At 35.4% G+C, this 23,487-nt stretch overlaps 1 protein-coding gene and 1 long non-coding RNA gene across 2 annotated transcripts in view; both read left to right on the plus strand.

The window, feature by feature from the left end:
* The window catches only part of LOC143686141 (uncharacterized), a 78,597-nt gene extending 65,916 nt beyond the window's left edge, over positions 1 to 12,681 (plus strand). Inside the window, exon 3 of the long non-coding RNA XR_013176926.1 lies at positions 12,564 to 12,681. This is a non-coding gene — a long non-coding RNA (uncharacterized LOC143686141). The remainder of the gene's footprint in view (positions 1 to 12,563) is intronic.
* Positions 12,682 to 16,268: 3,587 nt separating this feature from the next.
* Positions 16,269 to 17,213, plus strand: LOC143686711 (olfactory receptor 14C36-like). Its single transcript, XM_077163290.1, has one exon. It carries the CDS (start codon positions 16,269 to 16,271, stop codon positions 17,211 to 17,213), a length of 945 nt encoding a protein of 314 aa, XP_077019405.1.
* The last annotated feature ends 6,274 nt before the right edge of the window (positions 17,214 to 23,487 follow it).

Below are 23,487 nucleotides of genomic sequence, written 5' to 3' on the forward strand. Positions count from 1 at the left end.
AAAGAGAAGATGGAGTCTGAATGTTCAAGTAACCATCACAATGATGGTCAAAACTAGCAATTAATACCAAACAAAGAAAAATGATGAGTTGTACCACCCAGCATTGTGATTCTCCCCTCACATCCATCTGCTTATGCTCCCACACTGCCATCTTCAAGAAGCCAGGAAAGCAACTGAATAAATCGAATGAGAATACAGTATCCTAAGTGTCATACACTGCCCATTGACAACCAGATTTGGCAGGTTGGTGAAATAAAGCATTTCCTCTCTGAAGCAGTTCACGGATACTCACATTTTGAAAGACAAAAATAATCAAGACATAATGCTTTTTAGAGCACTTAAGCTATGAAAGTATTACCATATACAGTACCTGTTTAAAAATTTGAAAAAGTGATCAGGCTTCAACTAGAGATTAGAATGAAATGATATGGATAGGACTACGGTAAATCTGAATAAAGTGTAAAGGATGATAGTTCCATATTTTAAAACTCCAACCTCCTCTGTGCAAGACCAAAGGGAGAAATATTTATTTGTTGCAAAATTTATATTCTGGGTAGTGCATTATCTAATTTAACTTCTATGGACAGTTTATTTGAACATCATAAGTACATGGAATTTTGAATAAGGCATGAGATCGTGTTGCTTTGTATGTTTTAATGTGAAACACTGATAAATCCCAGAGTAATTTGGGCAGAGAATAAAAAAGTATTTGCAAAGCCCCCTTGGGGGACTGGAAAGAAAGAAGGAAACATTAAACTTCCCCATCTGGAGAATTACTGATATTCCAGCAAGAAGTGGGGACAACTAATTTAATAGGCTGACCCCTCTGTCCAGGTGTTCACTCCTATGAAATTTACTCACGCAAAGGAGAAGCTAATCCTACTTATAGATATGCCTAACAGTTCCCCAACAGAACCTTTTTTGTGGTTCAGATGTGGCTTCTTTCTCTCCAAGCCAAACCGCAGGTGAAACAACTGCCTTCCCCCTTACATGAGAAATAATGCCCAGGGGTGTAAATATCCCTGGTGATGTGGCACATGACTGAAGGGTAGAGTCTGGCCCTGATTTTGTGGGATTAAGATGCCTAATTGATCAAATAAGGGAAGAGAAATGAAGCAAAATAAAGTTTCAGTGGCTGAGAGATTTCAAAGTGCCAAAATGCTATCATGTAGATGATTATTACGCATTATATAGATATCCCGTTTTAGTTTGTGGTGTATTGGAATGGCTGGCGGGAAGTACCTGAAATTCTTGAACTGTTTTCCAATAGCCTAGATTCTTAAAGATGATTATAACTACATAGCTTTTACAATGTGACTAGGTGATTGTGAAAACCTTGTGTCTGAAGTTCCTTTTATCCAAGGTATAGACAGAAGACTAAAAAATCAAGGATAAGAAATAAATAAATAAAGGAGGGGGCTAAAGGGTAAAAAAAAATTGGTCAATGAGAGAAAGGGCTAAAAGGTAGGGGATGTATGAGTTTTTTCTTTTTATTCCTTTTTTCTGGAGTGAAGCATAATTCTAAAAATGATCATGGTGAAGAATGCACAATTGTGTGAGGATATTGTGAGTCATTGATTGTATACTATGTACAGACTGTGTGTGAAGATTTCACAATAAAAATATTTTTTAAAATACAGAAAATAAAACCAAACAAAAGACATAATACTTTTGCTTTGTACCTTATGCTAGCCAGACAAGAGCATTTAGGAAACTAATCATACTTGTATTATCTATTGAATATGTAGGCTGCAATTCCCTATTATAAGTTAATGTGAATACCAAATAACTATGTGAAAAAAACAACCTGAAATAGTATATCACAGAAAAAACACAAAACATGAAGAAGGAATGAAAGTTATTTCATAGCTAAGAAGGTTTCCCATTTAGAAAACCTCATAAATGAGAATCATTTACTTACCCTCTGGTTTTAACATCCATGGTTTAGCTCAGGTTCTTTAACATTTTAATTTGAACAGAAACATTAGCCTTTCTTAATATTGCTAGCTATGTGGAAATCTGGGTTGATTGTTTCTAAACACTCACGTTTTCTCCTGTCTATTGAGAGATTTTGAAATAGCAGTTCAAGGTTTTGAAATAGAATATTCTTAGCAAGGATATCCCTAATCATCTGAGATTTGTCCACAGACTCTAAATTTCTTCCTGGAAGAGATACAAGTCCTACCTGAACCTGACCAGATTTTTGGAGTTTTCTGTTAGAGTTCAAAAACCTTTAAAGTTCTGTGATTAGTGTACAAAATATTGTATTGTAGGTCAACATATGGATATGTATTTAGTAAATATATTTAGTACCAGATATATTATTAAGACACCTGAAACACAATTGGTTATAATTAAACAATGTAGAAGATTAATTTTTAGGTTACTCTTGGGTATCAAATGGTCTCAAAGCACAATTTCTAGAGGAAAAGCCTACATCTTCCATTTATATCATTCCCTTGTTGAGAGACCCTATGGGACCACCCTTTATTCCAACATTATTATACAGGTACAAAAAGGCTAGAAGACTGATGAAGGGGTAAAATATAAGGCTTCTGTATGCTTCAACTGAAGTCAATTTTATTATAGTTAGAACCTAATTTTTGGTGAGCTTTAATTCAAATATTTTGAAGAAATAAAAATCAGGCCAATGAAGTTGAGAAGGAGAGTTACTATTACTCTGGTATAATGTAGTAGTCACCAGAGTCTTCCTCATATATATACAATCAAATATAGTACCTAGCCACTCTTCATTTAGAACTAACATTGTGACTAAAGGAAACTAAATTTATATTATCTATCTTAGTTTTTGAAGGAGTACTTTGTCAGCTATATTATCTTGGGTAAAATGTTTATTTTTTTCTTTTAGCATTATCTTTTTTTTTATTAATTAAAAAAAGAATTAACAAAACAATTAGAAATCATTTCAATCTACATGTACAATCAGTAATTCTTAATAACATCACATAGTTGCATATTCATCATTTCTTAGTACATTTGCATCGATTTAGAAAAAGAAATAAAAAGACAACAGAATAAGAATTAAAACAATAATAGAAAGAAAAAAAAACCAAAAACAAAAAACCTATACCTCACATGCAGCTTCATTCAGTGTTTTAACATAATTGCATTACAATTGGGTAGTATTGTGCTGTCCATTTCTGAGTTTTTATATCCAGTCCCGTTGTACAGTCTGTATCCCTTCATCTCCAATTATCCCTTCTCTTTTTTTTTTTTTAATTAACGGAAAAAAAGAAATTAACCCAACATTTAGAGATCATACCATTCTACACATGCAATCATTAATTCTTAACATCATCACATAGATGCATGATCATCATTTCTTAGTACATTTGCATTGGTTTAGAAGAACTAGCAACATAACCGAAAAAGATATAGAATGTTAATATAGAGAAAAAAATAAAAGTAATAATAGTAAAATCAAAACAAAACAAAACAAAACAAAACAAAAACCTATAGCTCAGATGCAGCTTCATTCAGTGTTTTAACATGATTACTTTACAATTAGGTATTATTGTGCTGTCCATTTTTGAGTTTTTGTATCTAGTCCTGTTGCACAGTCTGTATCCCTTCAGCTTCAATTACCCATTGTCTTACCCTGTTTCTAACTCCTGCTGAACTCTGTTACCAATGACATATTTCAAGTTTATTCTCGAATGTCCGTTCACATCAGTGGGACCATACAGTATTTGTCCTTTAGTTTTTGGCTGGATTCACTCAGCATAATATTCTCTAGGTCCATCCATGTTATTACATGGTTCATAAGTTTATCTTGTCTTAAAGCTGCATAATATTCCATCGTATGTATATACCACAGTTTGTTTAGCCACTCTTCTGTTGATGGAGATTTTGGCTGTTTCCATCTCTTTGCAATTGTAAATAATGCTGCTATAAACATTGGTGTGCAAATGTCCGTTTGTGTCTTTGCCCTTAAGTCCTTTGAGTAGATACCTAGCAATGGTATTGCTGGGTCGTATGGCAATTCTATATTCAGCTTTTTGAGGAACCGCCAAACTGCCTTCCACAGTGGTTGCACCCTTTGACATTCCCACCAACAGTGGATAAGTGTGCCTCTTTCTCCGCATCCTCTCCAGCACTTGTCATTTTCTGTTTTGTTGATAATGGCCATTCTGGTGGGTGTGAGATGATATCTCATTGTGGTTTTGATTTGCATTTCTCTAATGGCCAGGGACATTGAGCATCTCTTCATGTGCCTCTTGGCCATCCGTATTTCCTCTTCTGAGAGGTGTCTGTTCAAGTCTTTTTCCCATTTTGTAATTGGGTTGGCTGTCTTTTTGTTGTTGAGATGAACAATCTCTTTATAAATTCTGGATACTAGACCTTTATCTGATATATCATTTCCAAATATTGTCTCCCATTGTGAAGGCTGTCTTTCTACTTTCTTGATGAAGTTCTTTGATGCACAAAAGTGTTTAATTTTGAGGAGTTCCCATTTATTTATTTCCTTCTTCAGTGCTCTTGCTTTAGGTTTAAGGTCCATAAAACCGCCTCCAATTGTAAGATCCATAAGATATCTCCCAACATTTTCCTCTAACTGTTTTATGGTCTTAGACCTAATGTTTAGATCTTTGATCCATTTTGAGTTAACTTTTGTATAGGGTGTGAGAGATGGGTCTTCTTTCATTCTTTTGCATATGGATATCCAGTTCTCTAGGCACCATTTATTGAAGAGACTGTTCTGTCCCAGGTGAGTTGGCTTGACTGCCTTATCAAAGATCAGATGTCCATAGATGAGAGGGTCTATATCTGAGCACTCTATTCGATTCCATTGGTCGATATATCTATCTTTATGCCAATACCATGCTGTTTTGACCACTGTGGCTTCATAATATGCCTTAAAGTCAGGCAGCGCGAGACCTCCAGCTTCGTTTTTTTTCCTCAAGATGTTTTTAGCAATTCGGGGCACCCTGCCCTTCCAGATAAATTTGCTTATTGGTTTTTCTATTTCTGAAAAATAAGTTGTTGGGATTTTGATTGGTATTGCATTGAATCTGTAAATCAATTTAGGTAGGATTGACATCTTAACTATATTTAGTCTTCCAATCCATGAACACGGTATGCCCTTCCATCTATTTAGGTCTTCTGTGATTTCTTTTAGCAGTTTTTTGTAGTTTTCTTTATATAGGTTTTTTGTCTCTTTAGTTAAATTTATTCCTAGGTATTTTATTCTTTTAGTTGCAATTGTAAATGGGATTCGTTTCTTGATTTCCCCCTCAGCTTGTTCATTACTAGTGTATAGAAATGCTACAGATTTTTGAATGTTGATCTTGTAACCTGCTACTTTGCTGTACTCATTTATTAGCTCTAGTAGTTTTGTTGTGGATTTTTCCGGGTTTTCGACGTATAGTATCATATCGTCTGCAAACAGTGATAGTTTTACTTCTTCCTTTCCAATTTTGATGCCTTGTATTTCTTTTTCTTGTCTAATTGCTCTGGCTAGAACCTCCAACACAATGTTGAATAATAGTGGTGATAGTGGACATCCTTGTCTTGTTCCTGATCTTAGGGGGAAAGTTTTCAATTTTTCCCCATTGAGGATGATATTAGCTGTGGGTTTTTCATATATTCCCTCTATCATTTTAAGGAAGTTCCCTTGTATTCCTATCTTTTGAAGTGTTTTCAACAGGAAAGGATGTTGAATCTTGTCGAATGCCTTCTCTGCATCAATTGAGATGATCATGTGATTTTTCTGCTTTGATTTGTTGATATGGTGTATTACATTAATTGATTTTCTTATGTTGAACCATCCTTGCATACCTGGGATGAATCCTACTTGGTCATGATGTATAATTCTTTTAATGTGTTGTTGGATACGATTTGATAGAATTTTATTGAGGATTTTTGCATCTGTATTCATTAGAGAGATTGGTCTGTAGTTTTCTTTTTTTGTAATATCTTTGCCTGGTTTTGGTATGAGGGTGATGTTGGCTTCATAGAATGAATTAGGTAGTTTTCCCTCCACTTCGATTTTTTTGAAGAGTTTGAAGAGAATTGGTACTAATTCTTTCTGGAACGTTTGGTAGAATTCACATGTGAAGCCATCTGGTCCTGGACTTTTCTTTTTAGGAAGCTTTTGAATGACTAATTCAATTTCTTTACTTGTGATTGGTTTGTTGAGGTCATCTATTTCTTCTTGAGTCAGAGTTGGTTGTTCATGTCTTTCCAGGAACCCGTCCATTTCCTCTAAATTGTTGTATTTATTAGCGTAAAGTTGTTCATAGTATCCTGTTATTACCTCCTTTATTTCTGTGAGGTCAGTAGTTATGTCTCCTCTTCCATTTCTCATCTTATTTATTTGCATCCTCTCTCTTCTTCTTTTTGTCAATCTTGCTAAGGGCCCATCAATCTTATTGATTTTCTCATAGAACCAACTTCTGGCCTTATTGATTTTCTCTATTGTTTTCATGTTTTCAATTTCATTTATTTGTGCTCTAATCTTTGTTATTTCTTTCCTTTTGCTTGCTTTGGGGTTAGCTTGCTGTTCTTTCTCCAGTTCTTCCAAATGGATAGTTAATTCCTGAATTTTTGCCTTTTCTTCTTTTCTGATATAGGCATTTAGAGCAATAAATTTCCCTCTTAGCACTGCCTTTGCTGCGTCCCATAAGTTTTGATATGTTGTGTTTTCATTTTCATTCGCCTCGAGGTATTTGCTAATTTCTCTTGCAATTTCTTCTTTGACCCAGTCGTTGTTTAGGAGTGTGTTGTTGAGCCTCCACGTATTTGTGAATTTTCTGGCACTCTGCCTATTATTGATTTCCAACATCATTCCTTTATGGTCCGAGGAAGTGTCGTGTAAGATTTCAATCTTTTTAAATTTGTTAAGACTTGCTTTGTGACCCAGCATATGGTCTATCTTTGAGAATGATCCATGAGCACTTGAGAAAAAGGTGTATCCTGCTGTTGTGGGATGTAATGTCCTATAAATGTCTATTAAGTCTAGTTCATTTATAGTAATATTCAGATTCTCTATTTCTTTGTTGATCCTCTGTCTAGATGTTCTGTCCCTTGATGAGAGTGGTGAGTTGAAGTCTCCAACTATTATGGTATATGAGTCTATTTCCCTTTTCAGTGTTTGCAGTATATTCCTCACGTATTTTGGGGCATTCTGATTCGGTGCGTAAATATTTATGATTGTTATGTCTTCTTGTTTAATTGTTCCTTTTATTAGTATATAGTGTCCTTCTTTGTCTCTTTTAACTGTTTTACATTTGAGGTCTAATTTGTTGGATATTAGTATAGCCACTCCTGCTCTTTTCTGGTTGTTATTTGCATGAAATATCTTTTCCCAACCTTTCACTTTCAACCTATGTTTATCTTTGGGTCTAAGATGTGTTTCCTGTAGACAGCATATCGAAGGATCCTGTTTTTAATCCATTCTGCCAATCTATGTCTTTTGATTGGGGAATTCAGTCCATTGACATTTAGTGTTATTACTGTTTGGATAATATTTTCCTCCAACATTTTGCCTTTTGTATTATATATATCATATCTGATTTTCCTTCTTTCTACACTCTTTTCCATATCTCTCTCTTCTGTCTTTTTGTATCTGACTCTAGTGCTCCCTTTAGTATTTCTTGCAGAGCTGGTCTCTTGGTCACAAATTCTTTCAGTGACTTTTTGTCTGAGAATGTTTTAATTTCTCCCTCATTTTTGAAGGATAATTTTGCTGGATATAGGAGTCTTGGTTAGCAGCTTTTCTCTTTTAGTATTTTAAATATATCATCCCACTGTCTTCTAGCTTCCATGGTTTCTGCTGAGAAATCTACACAAAGTCTTATTGGGTTTCCCTTGTATGTAATGGATTGTTTTTCTCTTGCTGCTTTCAAGATCCTCTCTTTCTCTTTGACCTCTGACATTCTAACTAGTAAGTGTCTTGGAGAACGCCTATTTGGGTCTAATCTCTTTGAGGTGCGCTGCACTTCTTGGATCTGTAATTTTAGGTCTTTCATAAGAGTTGGGAAATTTTCAGTGATAATTTCTTCCATTAGTTTTTCTCCTCCTTTTCCCTTCTCTTCTCCTTCTGGGACACCCACAACACGTATATTTGTGCGGTTCATATTGTCCTTGAGTTCCCTGATACCCTGTTCAAATTTTTCCATTCTTTTCCCTATAGTTTCTGTTTCTTTTTGGAATTCAGATGTTCCATCCTCCAAATCACTAATTCTATCTTCTGTCTCTTTAAATCTATCATTGTAGCTATCCATTATTTTTTCTGTTTGCTACTTTATCCTTCACTTCCATAAGTTCTGTGATTTGTTTTTTCCGTTTTTCTATTTCTTCTTTATGTTCAGCCCATGTCCTCTTCATGTCCTCCCTCAATTTATCGATTTCATTTTTGAAGAGGTTTTCCATTTCTGTTCGTATATTCAGCATTAGTTGTCTCAGTTCTTGTGTCTCATTTGAGCTATTGGTTTGTTCCTTTGACTGAGCCATATTCTCAATCTTTTGAGCGTGGACAGTTATCTTCTGCTGCTGGCGTCTGGGCATTTATTCAGATTTCTCTTGGTGTTGGACCCAGCAAGGTTGTAATATTTTTCTGTGAAATCTCTGGGTTCTGTTTTTCTTATCCTGCCCAGTAGGTGGCGCTCGTGGCACACGTTTGTCTGCGGGTCCCACCTGTAAAAGGTGCTGTGGGACCTTTAACTTTGGAAATCTCTCACCGTCCTGGGGGTTCGCTAGCCGAAGCGGCTTGAGCTGGCCCGGGGTCCAAACGCAGGGAGGGTGTCTGAACGCAGGGAGGGTTGCTGGTCGCCGCAGCCAGGGAAAGAGCCCGTCAGAATTTCCTAGTCGGCCCTGGGCAACAAGCGTGGCGGGAGGGCGCCAGCGGCAGCGGCCCGCCCGAGAGAGTGCACGTTCCCCGGGAGTCACGGGGTCACCGTTCTCCGCGGCTGGGGGTTTCCGATCCAATTCTCTCAGTTGGTCCGGGGGCTGCGCGTGGTGTGGGCGCCAGTCGCCTTGGTTTCAGGGGACCACCTCTCCAATTCTCCCAGCCGGCCCGGGAAGGGGGAAGGGAGTAACTCCGGCCGCTTGCCACCCCGCCCGGTAAGGCCCGCGCGCCTCGGCGATCTCACCCGAGCTGCTTCTCTCAGCCAGCCAGCCGTTCCAGGATGGGGTACGCTGTCTTTTTTATCTCTGTTGTGGCTTTGGGCGCTTTCTGTATCGTTTCTACTCCCCTAGTAGGTGTCCTGGAGAAGAAACTAAGATCCGCGCGTCTTACTAAGCCGCCATCTTCCAGGAAGTCCCAGCATTATCTTTTTTCATTGCCATCTTACCTCACGGTTCTTTTGAGAAATCAGATGCTAATCTTATTAAGGATCTCTTATTTATGATGTGTTGCTTTTCTCTTGTTTTTAAGATTCTGTCTTTGACTTTGGCATCCATAAGTTTTATTGAAGTGTATCTCTCTCTCTCTCTCTCTCTCTCTCTCTCTATATATATATATATATATATATATATATACAGAGATGAACCATATATATATATGGGTTCATCCTGCTTTACAGTTTTTGGGCATCTTGGATTCATGTTTTCATATCTTTCACCAGGTTTAGAAAGTTTTCATATATTATTTATGCAAGCTTTCTGGCCATTTTAGATATAATCTCTTATATGCCATATTATTCTAATTGTACAATCTTTATTTCACATAAGTTTTATATGCATTATGTTTTTCCATCCTTTCACTTTCAACGTATTCATGTCTTCAGATCTAAAGTGTTTTTCATTTAGACAGCAAATAGCTGGATTTTTTTTCATTCTGCTAATTCGCATCCTTCAAATGGTAGTGTCATCCATTTACATTTAAAGTAATTAGGGTCTATGTGTGGCAAGACATGTACAGCAATCTTATAGGAAATGCATTTTTTCTGAGCCAAATTCAGATAACAACTAAAATATCCATTATCTGATGAATGAATAAATAAAATGTAGACTATTAATATGATTGAATAGTCCATGAAATGAAAATAGAAAACTACTGTTATTGACACTGTGTAATGAACACTGATAGAATTTATGATGAACAAAAAGCCCAGCTGTGAAAGAAAACATTTTTTAAGATTCTGTTTTTATGAAGTTTGAGTAGTCAGACTACTGAGTGTCAGAAGGCAAAATAATTGATGCTGCTAAAGGTACTGAAACAAATGATAAAATAAAGATATGACTAATAGAAGGAGAGTAAATTTAATGCCTTCAGTCTGATGGTACAAGAAATGTTAATAGAACTTCTTCAGGCTATGGAATCCTATGCCAAATGGACTCACTAGATGCAATAAGGAATGCTGAGTACTGAGGGGGTAAATACGTGGGTTCAGAAAGTTATGGAGGTGATTTAATAGGAAGTCAGAAGAATTCCAGACTTGTACGCATCTACTGTCACAGCATCTAAACATATACTGAATAGATGACATAACAAAATGTCTAAATGACATAACAAAAAGGAGAATTTTTAAACATCTACAATCAAAATGGAAGATGAAAATGTAATTTAGTGAATATGTAAAAGTGAGCTAAACATCAGTACAGGCATAAAATTTTTGAAAACCACAATTGACTAAAGTTTTTTAATTAGTACATATATAAATTAATACTCACAAGTTAGAAAATACACATGCGTTTCCACTACATTTTGAGCGTGTCTCAAAATAAATCATATACTGGGCCAAAAGTCAACATATTACAGTGGTTTAAAATCATACTGGGTGTGCTGTGTGAGCAGAGTTTATTTAAATCTGAACTCAATTAGAGAAAGTAGGTAATACTTCAAAGATCCTGGAAAAGTTTCTGCTTTCCTGACAGGACCTGATGAATCCACTCATACGTTATTAGGAAAACTGAAGAACAGACATTGTAACACTTCCTAAAATGCTCCCTGAGCCAGGTAGTCACCCAAATGCTTTTTTAGTCCCATGTGTCATGCTCTCAAGACACCCCTGAAGGTGAACAATTTGCTAACGTGTTAACAAATGAAGAACTGAGGCACAAGGGGGAAGTGAAAGGTGGTGACCACGTTGCTCACAGACCACCATGCTGAGCTCTGGCACGAGGCTGATAAATGGGATCCGGTGTTGTGATGTCGGGATGCCAACATTTGCACAATTCTATTAAGGGCTATGAGCCAATTAAATAAATCCTGAGTTTGGCCTCACAAGTGAGTATTAAAATCACTTCATTTCAGGGCAGTGCAACAGTAAAGAATTTTCACCTGCCATGCTGGAGGCCCGGGTTTGATGCCAAAAACAACAGTAACAAAAAGAAAATCATTCCTCTCCATAGAGAAACACCATGAGGATGAGAGGAAAATCTGGTTTCCGAGCATCCTGCAGACCACAGGATATGGGCCTTTCCTCTCCTCCTTTTCTCTAGGATCAACAGGAAATTCATTGGTTCAGGTGTATTAATATTTCTCCATTTACAAAAGTTGTTTTATGCACAATTTCTAATTGGGATTTCTCCCCTCATCAACTGGAGCTAATTATCTCCTTGAAATTTCCCCTGGCTGCCTGCTATTAGTGACACCAAGTGCTACGTTCCCAGGGGCTTTCTCTAATGTCGTGTCCACACTTTTTTAACCAAATGTGGACACAGAACATTGTTATAAATCATTGTTTCCTGCCATAACCTCAGTCATCTAAATTAAATATGCCCTCTCATCCTTGCCAGCACCTCGGAAGTATTGGACCCAAACCAGAAATTCAGACTTGCTTATTTGCATAAGAAAAGGTAAATGACCCATGTGTGTCTGATGTTATTAATATCTTCCTTTCTATTTCTGTCCCCTCTCCATGAGTTACCTCACTTCTCTACTGCACTGCTGTTTTTTTGTGTTTTTTTCTGAGAATTAAATTAGAAATGAATATGCAGGTAAGGAAGATTCTCACACAAGGAGACCAGCATATTCTTTTATATTCATCAGATTAAAAAGTCATTCCAGCAGAATTAGCAGAGGTTATAACTATTAATGGAAGTGCCAAGTGAGTGAACGACAGAACCTGATGGAGTCAACGCCAGCAAAGCAGGTTGGAACAGGAGGAGCTCTGCTGGCTGCCCACGGTTTCAGCAGACAGAATGCTAACTTAAAACTCTTGAAGAAATTTAATCATAATGAGTTGTGCTTTACCTTTAAAATTAGATATAATTATTTGCCTATATTATTGCTATTTAGTTAATATTTATACCTGTCACATATCATCTTTTCTTTGCCAAGTTTTGTGTTATTTATTCAGGTTGTACAAAGTGAGTAAGTGAATCCCTGTTACAAAAATGAAATAAATGCACAGCCCCTTATATGTTAGGAGTAATTTTAGAGATGCTCATAATATATGAAAGAGCATGCAGGCATTTATCACTGAATCATCCAGTGCAGTTGCTACATTTAAATCACCCAAAAATATTGAGTGAAATATAAAGGTATTAAATATTATATAGAATGGGGATGAAGAAATAAATGAATACATATGTTAATGAACAAAATACTTTTTCCATTTCTTCAGATTGGAAGTATATTCTTCATGTCTTTGCAGAGAAGGCAATGTGTAACATCTTTTTACAATTGGAGTGATGAGAACACCTGTGCAATCAATATTTTCATATCCCAGGAAAACTGTACTGTGGAGTGGATCCCCTGCTGCTGCCAGTCTATTGGTAAATGCATGATTTCTGTTTAACAGTTTCTATGCAAATCAGTTCAGAACATTTTATATTAACTCATTTATTTTAACAGAAATCACATTAGCAAATGCAGAGCTCTTAGTTTTCCTTCCCTATTGCTGCATGTTTAAAAACAATAGGAGTTTGGATATAATATGGAAAAATGTTTAAGTGATGGTGGTATCACCTGTTTAATCCTTTTGTTAGTGCTTTTTAATTCTTTTTAATTTTTTTCACATGGCTACCATTTTGAATTCCTCACCTATTTGGAATATTTTATAAATATTAAATTCACGAAGTAGGCATTATTGCAATTCTATAGAAAAGGAAAGAAGGGTTTGAAGAAGCTGAAGAAGTTCCCAGAGCTACAAATGGTAGAGTGGAGGTGAAAAACATATCTTTCCCAGAAGTCTGTGAATTTTTAACTTGGCCACACTGACACATGGAAATTTAATCTACAAGCCTAAAATTGGTGATTGTGAAATGGAAGTGTTTTACTTTGTGTTCAAACTTGAAACCCTGTTGTATATCATAATATGGTTGTTGGTTTCTGACAATCAGTTTGAAAATGTAGCATGGTATGTAGAAAAAGCCAAGCAAATATGTATACAATCTCCACTTTTAGTGTGAAGCTCACTTCAATAGGTTGGAGCAAATAATAAACATAAAAATGGCCATTTTAAGTAAGTTGGTCACACAATGCTGTCAACAATCTGTTGACATAAAACCTCAACAATGACAAAGACAAAAGGTATTAAATGAGTAATTTTTGAGGGTCCTGAATTAATGACCACCAGAAATGAGAAAATATTGTCTTGCAGACAGAAAGTAACACTCATGCTGCCTTCTGTCATTTAGCAGAGTTTCTTTATATTCTCAGTGGTTACATTAGTCACATGGAAAAGGGAACTAGGAAAGAAGAATATAAATTACAGTGGCATGATGAATGTAGCATTTTCAGTAAAAATAAGAGGGGTCAAGGATTAAAAGATCTGGAAATGTACGTTTCCTCATTTCAAGGCATCAAAGAAAATAGGCCCAGGAGAATATGTGCTGAGGTTTAAAGTTTTTCGATTTGGTGTAGAGGCCTGAGATTCTTCTTCAAGGGATTGCATAAACAAGTAAAAACTCCACAATTTATAGTGCCATTATTAAAAGGAATGTTCTTAAGGAGTTAGGTGTGACTGAACATCAATTAATTACTCACATATTACCAAAAAATGCACAGGATTGCCCATGAGCTGGAAATTATCTTTTTCTGACTCAGCATATAGAAGTTCTAGAATATGTTCAGGATTTGTGGGAAATCATAATAGCTCATACAACACAGAAAACATCACATTTCATATTTCTGCATCATAATATTATTAAATAAATGCTCATTCCCACAACAAATATGTACTTCTCATAAGTTGCAAGGAAAGCTACTAACAGTCATGTTTATTGCTATTTTCTAGAATCATGAAGACTGATTGTGGGGATTCCACATGAGTCAATGAATTGTCAGTCCATTGCTTTTCAGATATGGTCATCATTCCCAAAATGTTGCTACACCTATGGCAATAAACTGACAAAAGTCAGAAATTTTGAATAATGCAAATGAAACAAAAGGTTAGCAGAAGTATAACCATCAAACATTAGGTGCCCCTAAAAGAACATGTTTTAAGGACTTTTGAAATGTTTCAGAGATCATCATTTTGATATGCTTTTAGTATTATTAAATTAATGCAGTGGATATTATTGGATATCCATCTGAGAAACCTTTTCTCTATGGGCTTCAATGATGTCATATACTATATATAAGTTGGTCTTGATTCAATAGCTCAGGATATGTTCAGCTATATGTTCAGTATTTTATAACAAACTAACGTATTTTATAACAAAGTAGTGGATATCCATGACAAAATCAAACGCAATCAACTTTAAGTAGCATGAAATCTTTAAAAAGTACTACAGGAAGTAAAGTGCTGTCAGAAGTCAGAGATGTTAATACATCACGTGTAATTAAGAGCAGTGTATTTAAGAAATGTAATATGAGATACATCTTTGTGACTTGACAGAATTATGACTGCAATGATTGCAGTTTGTGCAATGGATAAGGGGAATCAAGAGTGATATTTTCTAAGATGGGGAAAAGACAGGGATACAGTGATGGAAAATCACATGAGAGCAGAGTATTGAAGAAGATAAAGTAGAAAGGAAATGGGGCAGAAAAAGATTGAAGAAAGAGTTCCAAACAAAGAATCTTTAAATGTCATAAAAACTACAATGTGGACCTCACTATTGAGGAAGGAAACCTTGGACCCACCCACATGTGTCTTTAATGAAATGAGTAACTAAACCAATATGATGGTGAATCAGAGCAGGTGTGGCACTGAAATCCTTATCCCACACTTCAGAGTTGATAAGGCCAGGAAAGCTGAAGATCGAATGTAACAGCCGTTTGGTCTTCTGGTGTAGATGTTATTGGAATAAGAATCTAAGATGATGGCAGGAGACAGATTGTTAAATTTCAAATAAAAATCTGAATTGGATGGATAAACATTGTTTTTAAAAGGTTAATTAAAGAAAGTAGCAGAAAAACAAGATATTTAATTAATGGGTCAAAGTTTTGGACCACATATTTTGAACAGGATTTCCGAAGCATTTATGCCAGTTCAGGAACATATAGAAAGAATGAACGAGAAAACTGCATTTAGTAGGCAACTTTAACATTACTTGAAGAGAAAAGAGAATGAAGACTAGAGTGTGAATTAGTCTTAGATATAGATGTATCCATTCATTCTAAAACAGCAGTAAGGATGAAAAGTGAGTGAAAATACAAAGCAATTATTTTTATTGAAATAATTAATAGGAGAAGATATTGTGGGACTTTTAAATGAGTATAAAACCATTCAATATTTGGAAAAGTCAGGGAAACATATTATTCTGTTATAGATGGGTTAAACCAGCTAATAATAAATTATTCTGAGTTAAAACCATCAAGTCCTGTAGGGAAGGGATGAGAAATATGGAAATATGTCCTACATTGTATCACTAGTATGTAATGGAAATTAATAAAACATTAGTGTTTGAGCTAAAAGGTTTTTTTTATTTTTCATTTTAGTCACATGTAGAAGTCAAAATTTCTCATATTAAACATTTTTAAGTATAAAACTCACCGATATTAGTTACATTCAAAATACTGTACTATCATCACCAACATCCATTACTACCACTTTTTCATTAACTAGAACAGACTCTGCACTTTCTTAAGTGTGCACTCTTAAGCAATAGATCTGCCCCTCCAATGACCCCGTGCCCTAGTCCCCGACAACCTGTAATCTACTATGAATCTCTATGAAATTTCCATTATTTCCACCCCTATCATGCAATTAAGATATACAAATAGCAAGACTATAGGAGATTAAAGCAACACTATGTGACTTGCTTCTAACCAATAAGAACTGCAAAGAATAAAATTTGAAAGATTCTATTGATGGATATATATAGATCACTTTTCCCCTCATGTTTATACCCCATGCAGCTTGGGGACTATCTGCCTTTGTCATTCCATGTCTAAAGCATATTCCTTAAAGATGCCCAACTCCAGCGTGGTGGCTGAATTCCTGCTTACAAGATTTTCTGATGTGTGGGAACAGAGAGTCACGCATGCCATGCTATTCCTACTGATGTACTTTGGAACCTTGACGGGAAACCTGCTTATTGCCACAGTAACCACCCTTGACAAGCGACTTCACACCCCCATGTACTTCTTCCTTAGGAATTTGTCTGTCTTAGACATATGCTACATTTCTGTCACTGTCCCCAAGGCCTGTGTCATCTTCCTGCTTGACAGTAGGGTGATATCGACGGTAGGATGTTCAGCTCAGGTCTACTTGGTGTACTTCTGCTCTTGTACAGAAATGCTGTTCCTCTCCATCATGGCCCACGACCGCTATGTGGCCATCTGCCAGCCCCTTCACTACTCCATGATCATGAGCCCTCAGGTCTGTCTCCGGATGACACTGTCCTCAGTACTGAGCAGCATGGTCTATGCAGGATTCCACACTGGCAACACATTCCGGCTGTCCTTCTGTCAGTCCAATGTGGTCCATCAGTTCTTCTGTGAAGTTCCCTCTCTGTTGAAGCTCTCCTGTTCTGACACTTTATTCAATGAAATATCAAATTTTATTTCTGCAGTGGTGATTGTTGGTGGCTGCTTTGCCTTCATCACCAAGTCTTACATTCATATATTTTCTATGGTGCTCAAGTTTCCAACCAGGAAAGAGCGAGGGAAAGCATTTTCTACCTGTATCCCCCACATCCTTGTGGTGAGTCTATATGTTGGCTCAGTCGCTGCTGTGTACATGAAGCCAAACTCTCATTCTTCCACAATTCAGGACAGGATCACCTCTGTATTTTATGCCATGGTCCCTCCTTTCTTGAATCCTATTATCTATAGTCTTAGAAATAAGCAAATAAAAGATGCTATAAAGAGAATTATGAACAAAAAATCTTTATTCAGGGAAGTGAAAAGTTAGTTATTTTGAATTTCCCTTGTTGAATTGGTGAGTTTCAAAATGCTTCAAAATTAACTTTATTTCCTATTTCTAATTGGGAAATGCTAATATGTGTTCTAAGATGTGCTCATTGTATTATGTGTCAGCATAGAAATAAAACAAATGTATCTTATTTTGAGATTTCCCTTCCAAGAATTGCACATATGCTAATCCCTAAAGAATCACTGCCTAAGGTGATTTGCTAAAGAGCATATGTTAAGTAGCCTTCTTTCCAATTATTCTCCCCTAAATCTAGGGAATCTTATCAAACAAGAGCTCTACATTAACATTGCCTGCTCTATTCATGCAATCATAAAGCAGAAGCATTTATTCATTCATGTTTTAGTATATACCAATATTGTAAATAATTATATCTTTTATCTAATTTAAACAGAAGCATCTGACAACGGTGTGATTGGTAAGAGAGATTAATAATATTTCATGTGTTTTACATAAGAGCAAAGGATAGATTTTCAATAAAAACTTTTATCAAAGAGAAAGTAATATTTACAAGTGATTTTCCAGTGTACATTTAGGAAAGTTAGGATTAAGTTTATTTAATAGTAGGCATTTAAGTTTTCATCACAAGAATGCAAAAATAGGGTATACTTATGTCTCTATTGTTTTTAAAGCTTCTAACTCATTGCTTTAATATATTAAGAAAATAATATGATGAAATTATTAATTTAAATCGAGTTTCATATAGGGTTACATTTTTGAGGGCTCAGAATCTACAAAGCAATGCTTGATACACACGCAATAATCTCTATTGAGTGAAAAATAAATTAGCTTTGGCCTAGATTGTAAACTTTTAGAGCAGACACATTAAGTCTGGAGTGGTGAATTTTATTTCTGGATTTTGAGTGGCTGTTTTAAATATATAACCTGATATTTAGAGATAAGAACAAAGCCAAAAAGGTTGGGGTTGAAGTAATTCAGATCACAGGGGTAAGGAAAACAATGTCTATATTTTAGGACCATGCATAATCTTTGAGACCAAAGGAAGAAGGTTTATTTGATCAGGAAGTGAAATTTTCTGTAGTGCATAATCTAACTCAACCTATCTATAAAGCTCATTTTAACAACTGAAACACAGACAGCACAGAACGAAAAGGAGGTCCTTTACTCCTGTATAAATTATTGTAATGCCTGGAAACGTCCTAGAGTATACTAAGCAGATAATCAAAAAGTATTGGCAAAATCCCCTGAGGGAGGGGAAAAAGACTATGGAACCATTAAGCCTTACTGTCAGGGAATCCCCTGATACTGTGTCAATGTTTAGGGATACCCAAATCAATAGACCATGCCCTCGATCATGAGGCTTCCTCTTGTGAGGCTTATTTATGTAGCAGAGAAGCCTAGACTACCTATATTCATGCCTTAGAGTTACTTCTGGAGGACCTCTGTTGTTGCTCAGATGTGGCCTCAGTATCTCTAAACCCAACTCTGCAAGTAAATCATTGCACTCACCCTATGTGGGACATGACATCCAGGGGTAAAAGTCTCCCTGGCGACGTGGGAGATGACTCCCAGGGATGATTCCAGGCCTAAAACTGTGGGATCAACAATAACATCCTGACCAAATGGGGAAAAGGAAATGTAATTAATAAAGTATCGGTGGCAGAGAGAGTTCAGATAGAGTTGAAAGGCTACTCTGGAGGTGGCTCTTATACAAGCTTCTGGTAGACCTTGCTACCTATCATAACCTGCCAACACCCAACCAGGACCATTTCAGCCAATCCTAAAAAACACCTAGGGCAAGATATAAGATTCCACAAGGGTTCCAAGCACTAGAGTAACTTTCCAGAAACCTACAACTTCCAGATGGGTCCCTGGTCCAGATTAGTCCTGAAACCTAGCCCAACCTCTCCAGAACATCAGATAGTTCCATCTTCCTACCCCATATTAGTGACAGACCCTTCCAATATCAAAAATTTAGAATTTCCATAGCCCAAACAACCCCAAAGAAAGGTATGGAAAGATTAAAGGTGGTTGTGGAATTATGCATAAAAGATATGAATTAACAAATGAATATGAATGCTGAATTATTAAATTGATATCTCTTTCCATGTCCAGTATTTTAGAGTAGCTAGAAGTAAAAACCTAAAGTTGTGAAATTGTAACCCATGTCAAAGTCTGAAATATGTTCTACAACTAATTGTGGCACTGTGCTTTGAAATTTATAGCTTTTTTGTATTGTTCACAAAAATAGAAGGAAAAAAAGTCAATTGTGATGATAAAAATTATTTGAGCCCTCTAGCTTCCTATATTCTGGAGCAGCTGGAAGGAAAAATATGAGAGGATCATATGGTAGCCCATGGCAAACTCTGGGATCTATCTTGTAACCACTTTTTGAAGGGTGCTTTGAAAACTATTGCTTTTTTATTTCTTTGCTTTGTGTATATATTATACTACACAATAAAAAAAGTTAAAATAAATTAGCTTTGTTGGACAAATATATCCAAAACTTTTGCAATATTTCATACTGCAATAGTCAATTTCTTGATCTAAATTAAGAACCCTACTGCACTAATTATAAGAATCAATTTCATTCATCTTAATTTAAAAATTTTTGTCACCACAGCATATTGATGTGATCATTAATTTACAAAAAATAGCGCTTCACAAATTGTTATGAAACATGCATTTTTTATTGCAGGGCATTGGGGTTAAATGATGTCCTATCCTTATATATATGACTATGCATTTATGCATTATCATATTTGTAATTGTACAAATGCACTGTGGAGTTAATAATGTATAAACATTAATGCAATTTGAAATAATACCAGCAAAATAAACTTAAATGCAGGTTCTTACATATTTCTTATTATATAAATATTATACATTGCTATTTACTTTAGCCTACTGTTTACTTTTTTTACATGGTAACTTATATGTAAACTAAAAGTCCCCTTTCAATCCATTTTGAAATGTACAATTGGACAGCTGAGTACTCAACTATATTCACAAAGATGTGTCTCCATTACCATCTTTTGCTGCAAAATCATTTCCGTCACTCCAAATAAAAATGCTCTAAAGTCAAAAATTAATTTCTTATTCCCCTTTCACATCTGGGCCTTGGTAAACTCCATTCTAGTTTCTGAATTTATGATTTTCATAGTCTGTTTATTTCATATTATTGAGATAATGCAATATTTGTAATTTACTCTCTGGCTTATTTCATTCCCTATGCGATCCTCAAGTTACATCCATCTGGTAACATGAATCAGAACATTATTCTGTTTGCGGACAAAAAATACTCCATTATAGGTACATGTCATGCTTTGTTGATCCATTCAATTGTTGATGGAGGTATATATCCTGTTTGGTTGATCCATTCAACTCTTGATGGGGCATTTGTTTTACCTCCACCTTAGAGCAAATGTAATTAATGCTGCTTTGGATGTCAGCATACTGATATGTGTTCAAATCCCTGCTTTCAGTTCTTTTGGGTTTATACTTATACTGGGTTAGCAGAGTCACATGACGATTTTATACTTAAATTTCTGAGACTCCAACCATTATTAGGTTGCCTTTCTCTCAACTAAGCAAGCACTCACTTGGTTGCAATAAATATTTGACTAATATCTTTGCAAGTAGATTTGGTCAATTTTTGCTGCTTCTGTGTAGAGAAAGTCCCTTGGAGCACAGTATTTTACCCAGTGGCTGAAATCACACCCTGACCTTACACATACTTTATATACACTACAAAAATAATTAGTAAATAAGAAAAATACATTTAAGCAGTGATGTCCCTAACATATATGTAGAAATAAATCTAATGAAAATTGTGCATAATTTATTTAGAATGCTAGAAAGTATTGCTGAAAAATGACAGAAAATCTAACATTATACTTTTATATCCAATTCATGGGGAAAAGCACACAATATTGTTAAGATTTCAGTTCTTACCAAACAACCTGTGTAATTAATTGCCATCTGAATAAAACTACCAATAGAGTTTACTTGTTGGTCTGTGTATTTCTGTGAACTTTCTATTATTTCGTTATTTCTAAAGTATTGATGGAATTCAAGGATCCACAACATCCATGAAAATTTTAAATAAAAGTAGTGTTGGAGAATTTCAAGATTTTAAGACTTTTATAGAGCTATAGTAACTAAGATCATGTAGTATGGGGGATACTGATAACCAGACCGTGAGAGAGCATTACAAGAATATACAAATTACTTGGGAAAATCATATTTATATTTTTAAAAGTAAACTTTACCAATAATTCTCAAAATTTCTAAACATCACTACAAGATAGATGATAGGAATATGATTTTTTACAAATTGAGGAAGGCAATAAAAAAGAAACAAAGCTTCTAGTCAAATATATAGAAGGGTATCTCCCTGATTTGGCATCAGCAAGGATTTCATAATTATGTTTGTTAAGGTAGAAAATATAAAATAAAAATAATTGAAATTGAACCTAATTAAAATGACTAATTTCTGTTCATTAAACTTCATCATCAGTAGAAACAAAAACCAAGTAAAATAATGGATTGAAAGTAAATATAATAATATGTCTGACAGCAGATTTATATCTAATATGTGAAATACTTCTTACAAAAATTCCAATAATAAAATATATGAGGGAACTAAAGAGGTATTTCAGAAAAGAAAACAAGTGATTGATAAGTGTATGAGTAGATACAAAACATGATTAGATATTTTTTAAATGAAAGTTAATTCCACTTTAATATACCATTACACACTCTCTAGATTTTAGGGAATTTGAGCACGCACTTTGTCATCCAAGGGAAGGAAATCAGACTCTAATATATTTCTGGAAGTTGTGTAAAAGGGATTATTCACTTTGAAAACGACTTGTCAGTAATACTATGAAAAAAAAATGCATGTACTTTTGATCTAGAAACTCCTATTCTACATATTCAAAAAGTATATGTTTATGTTTGCCAAAATGTAGACAGTAATCTAATAGAACATTCATTTTTCCTAATACGAAAATTCTGGTAACAACCAAAATATCCATTATTAGGTGACTGAATAAATAAAATGTGGACTGCAAATATGATGGAATAGTCCCTGAAATGAGAAAGAAAAACTACTGACAGAGTACATGGAACAACCTAATAGAATCTGTGATGAGCAAAAAACCCACCTACAAAAACATTTATTGTAAGAGTCTGTTTTTATGAAGTCTGAGTAGTCATACTTCTCAGTGTCAGAAGTCAAAAAAGGTTGACTTTTTTTAACTTCTAAAAAGTACCCAAACATGGGAAACATACAGATATGCAAGTAGGAGGAGAGAAAATTCAATGCCGTCAGTCTGCTGTGTAAGAAATGTTAGCAGAAGTGTTTTCAGGCTGTGGGAACACATTACAGATGGACACAATAGAGGCAAGAAGGAAATAAGAATAATGAGGGGTTAGCGTGGGATCAGAAGGTTGTGATAGTGTATTTAAGGGAAATATATAATAATTCCAAACTTGTATGCACCTAGTGAGCATATAAAACATGAAATAAACATCAGTAAATGTATAAAGCACTTGAACAGCATAATTGACTAAATTTTTCTACTTAGTGCATATATAGATTGACATTCCCAGTGCACAGAATACACATGCCTTTCAAGGGTAATATTGAGCACTTTTCAAAACCGACCATATCCTGGCCTAAAAAATAAATGTGGGTATTTTTGTGCATTTTTCAAAATAGATCATGTGCTGGCCTAAAATTAACTGTATTAGAGTGCTTTAAAGTCATAATGGGTGTGTGGTCTGAGCTTAGTTGATTTAATGTGAATTCTCAGTGACTGAATGTTATGAAGTACATCTAACAAGTGTAAAAACTTTCTGCTTTCTGAAGAGGATATGCCTAATCCCTCACGTAATTTTTGTGGAAACTTAAGAGCATATATTGTAACACTTCCTAATATGAAATATGTGCCAGGTACTGTTCCAAATGCCAGGTGCTATTCCCATGTGTCATGCTCGTAAGTGGCTTCTGGGAGTGAATACTATGCTAATGAGTTAATAGATAAAGAACTCAGGTACTCAGGTGCATCCCCTGAACTCAGGTACAGGGGATGAATTAAAGGTGGTGACCATACAGGTCACAGACCATTGGGCTGAACTTTGGCACCAGGGTGATAATTGACATTTGATCCTTTGAGGCCAACATTTTGGACAATTCCACAAGTGCTATTGTCTATTAAACAAATCCTTTTTTCCAAACATCTAAAAGAGCCCAGCACATGGGCCTCTCTTTCTCTTCTCCTTTTTTAAT

Source organism: Tamandua tetradactyla, chromosome 6 (assembly GCF_023851605.1).
Source record: "Tamandua tetradactyla isolate mTamTet1 chromosome 6, mTamTet1.pri, whole genome shotgun sequence".
NCBI lineage: Eukaryota > Metazoa > Chordata > Mammalia > Pilosa > Myrmecophagidae > Tamandua > Tamandua tetradactyla.

What these genes read in the sequence shown, in the direction of transcription:
- LOC143686711 (XM_077163290.1), top strand. Translation starts at nt 16,269, where the DNA reads ATGCCCAACTCCAGCGTGGTGGCTGAATTCCTGCTTACAAGATTTTCT.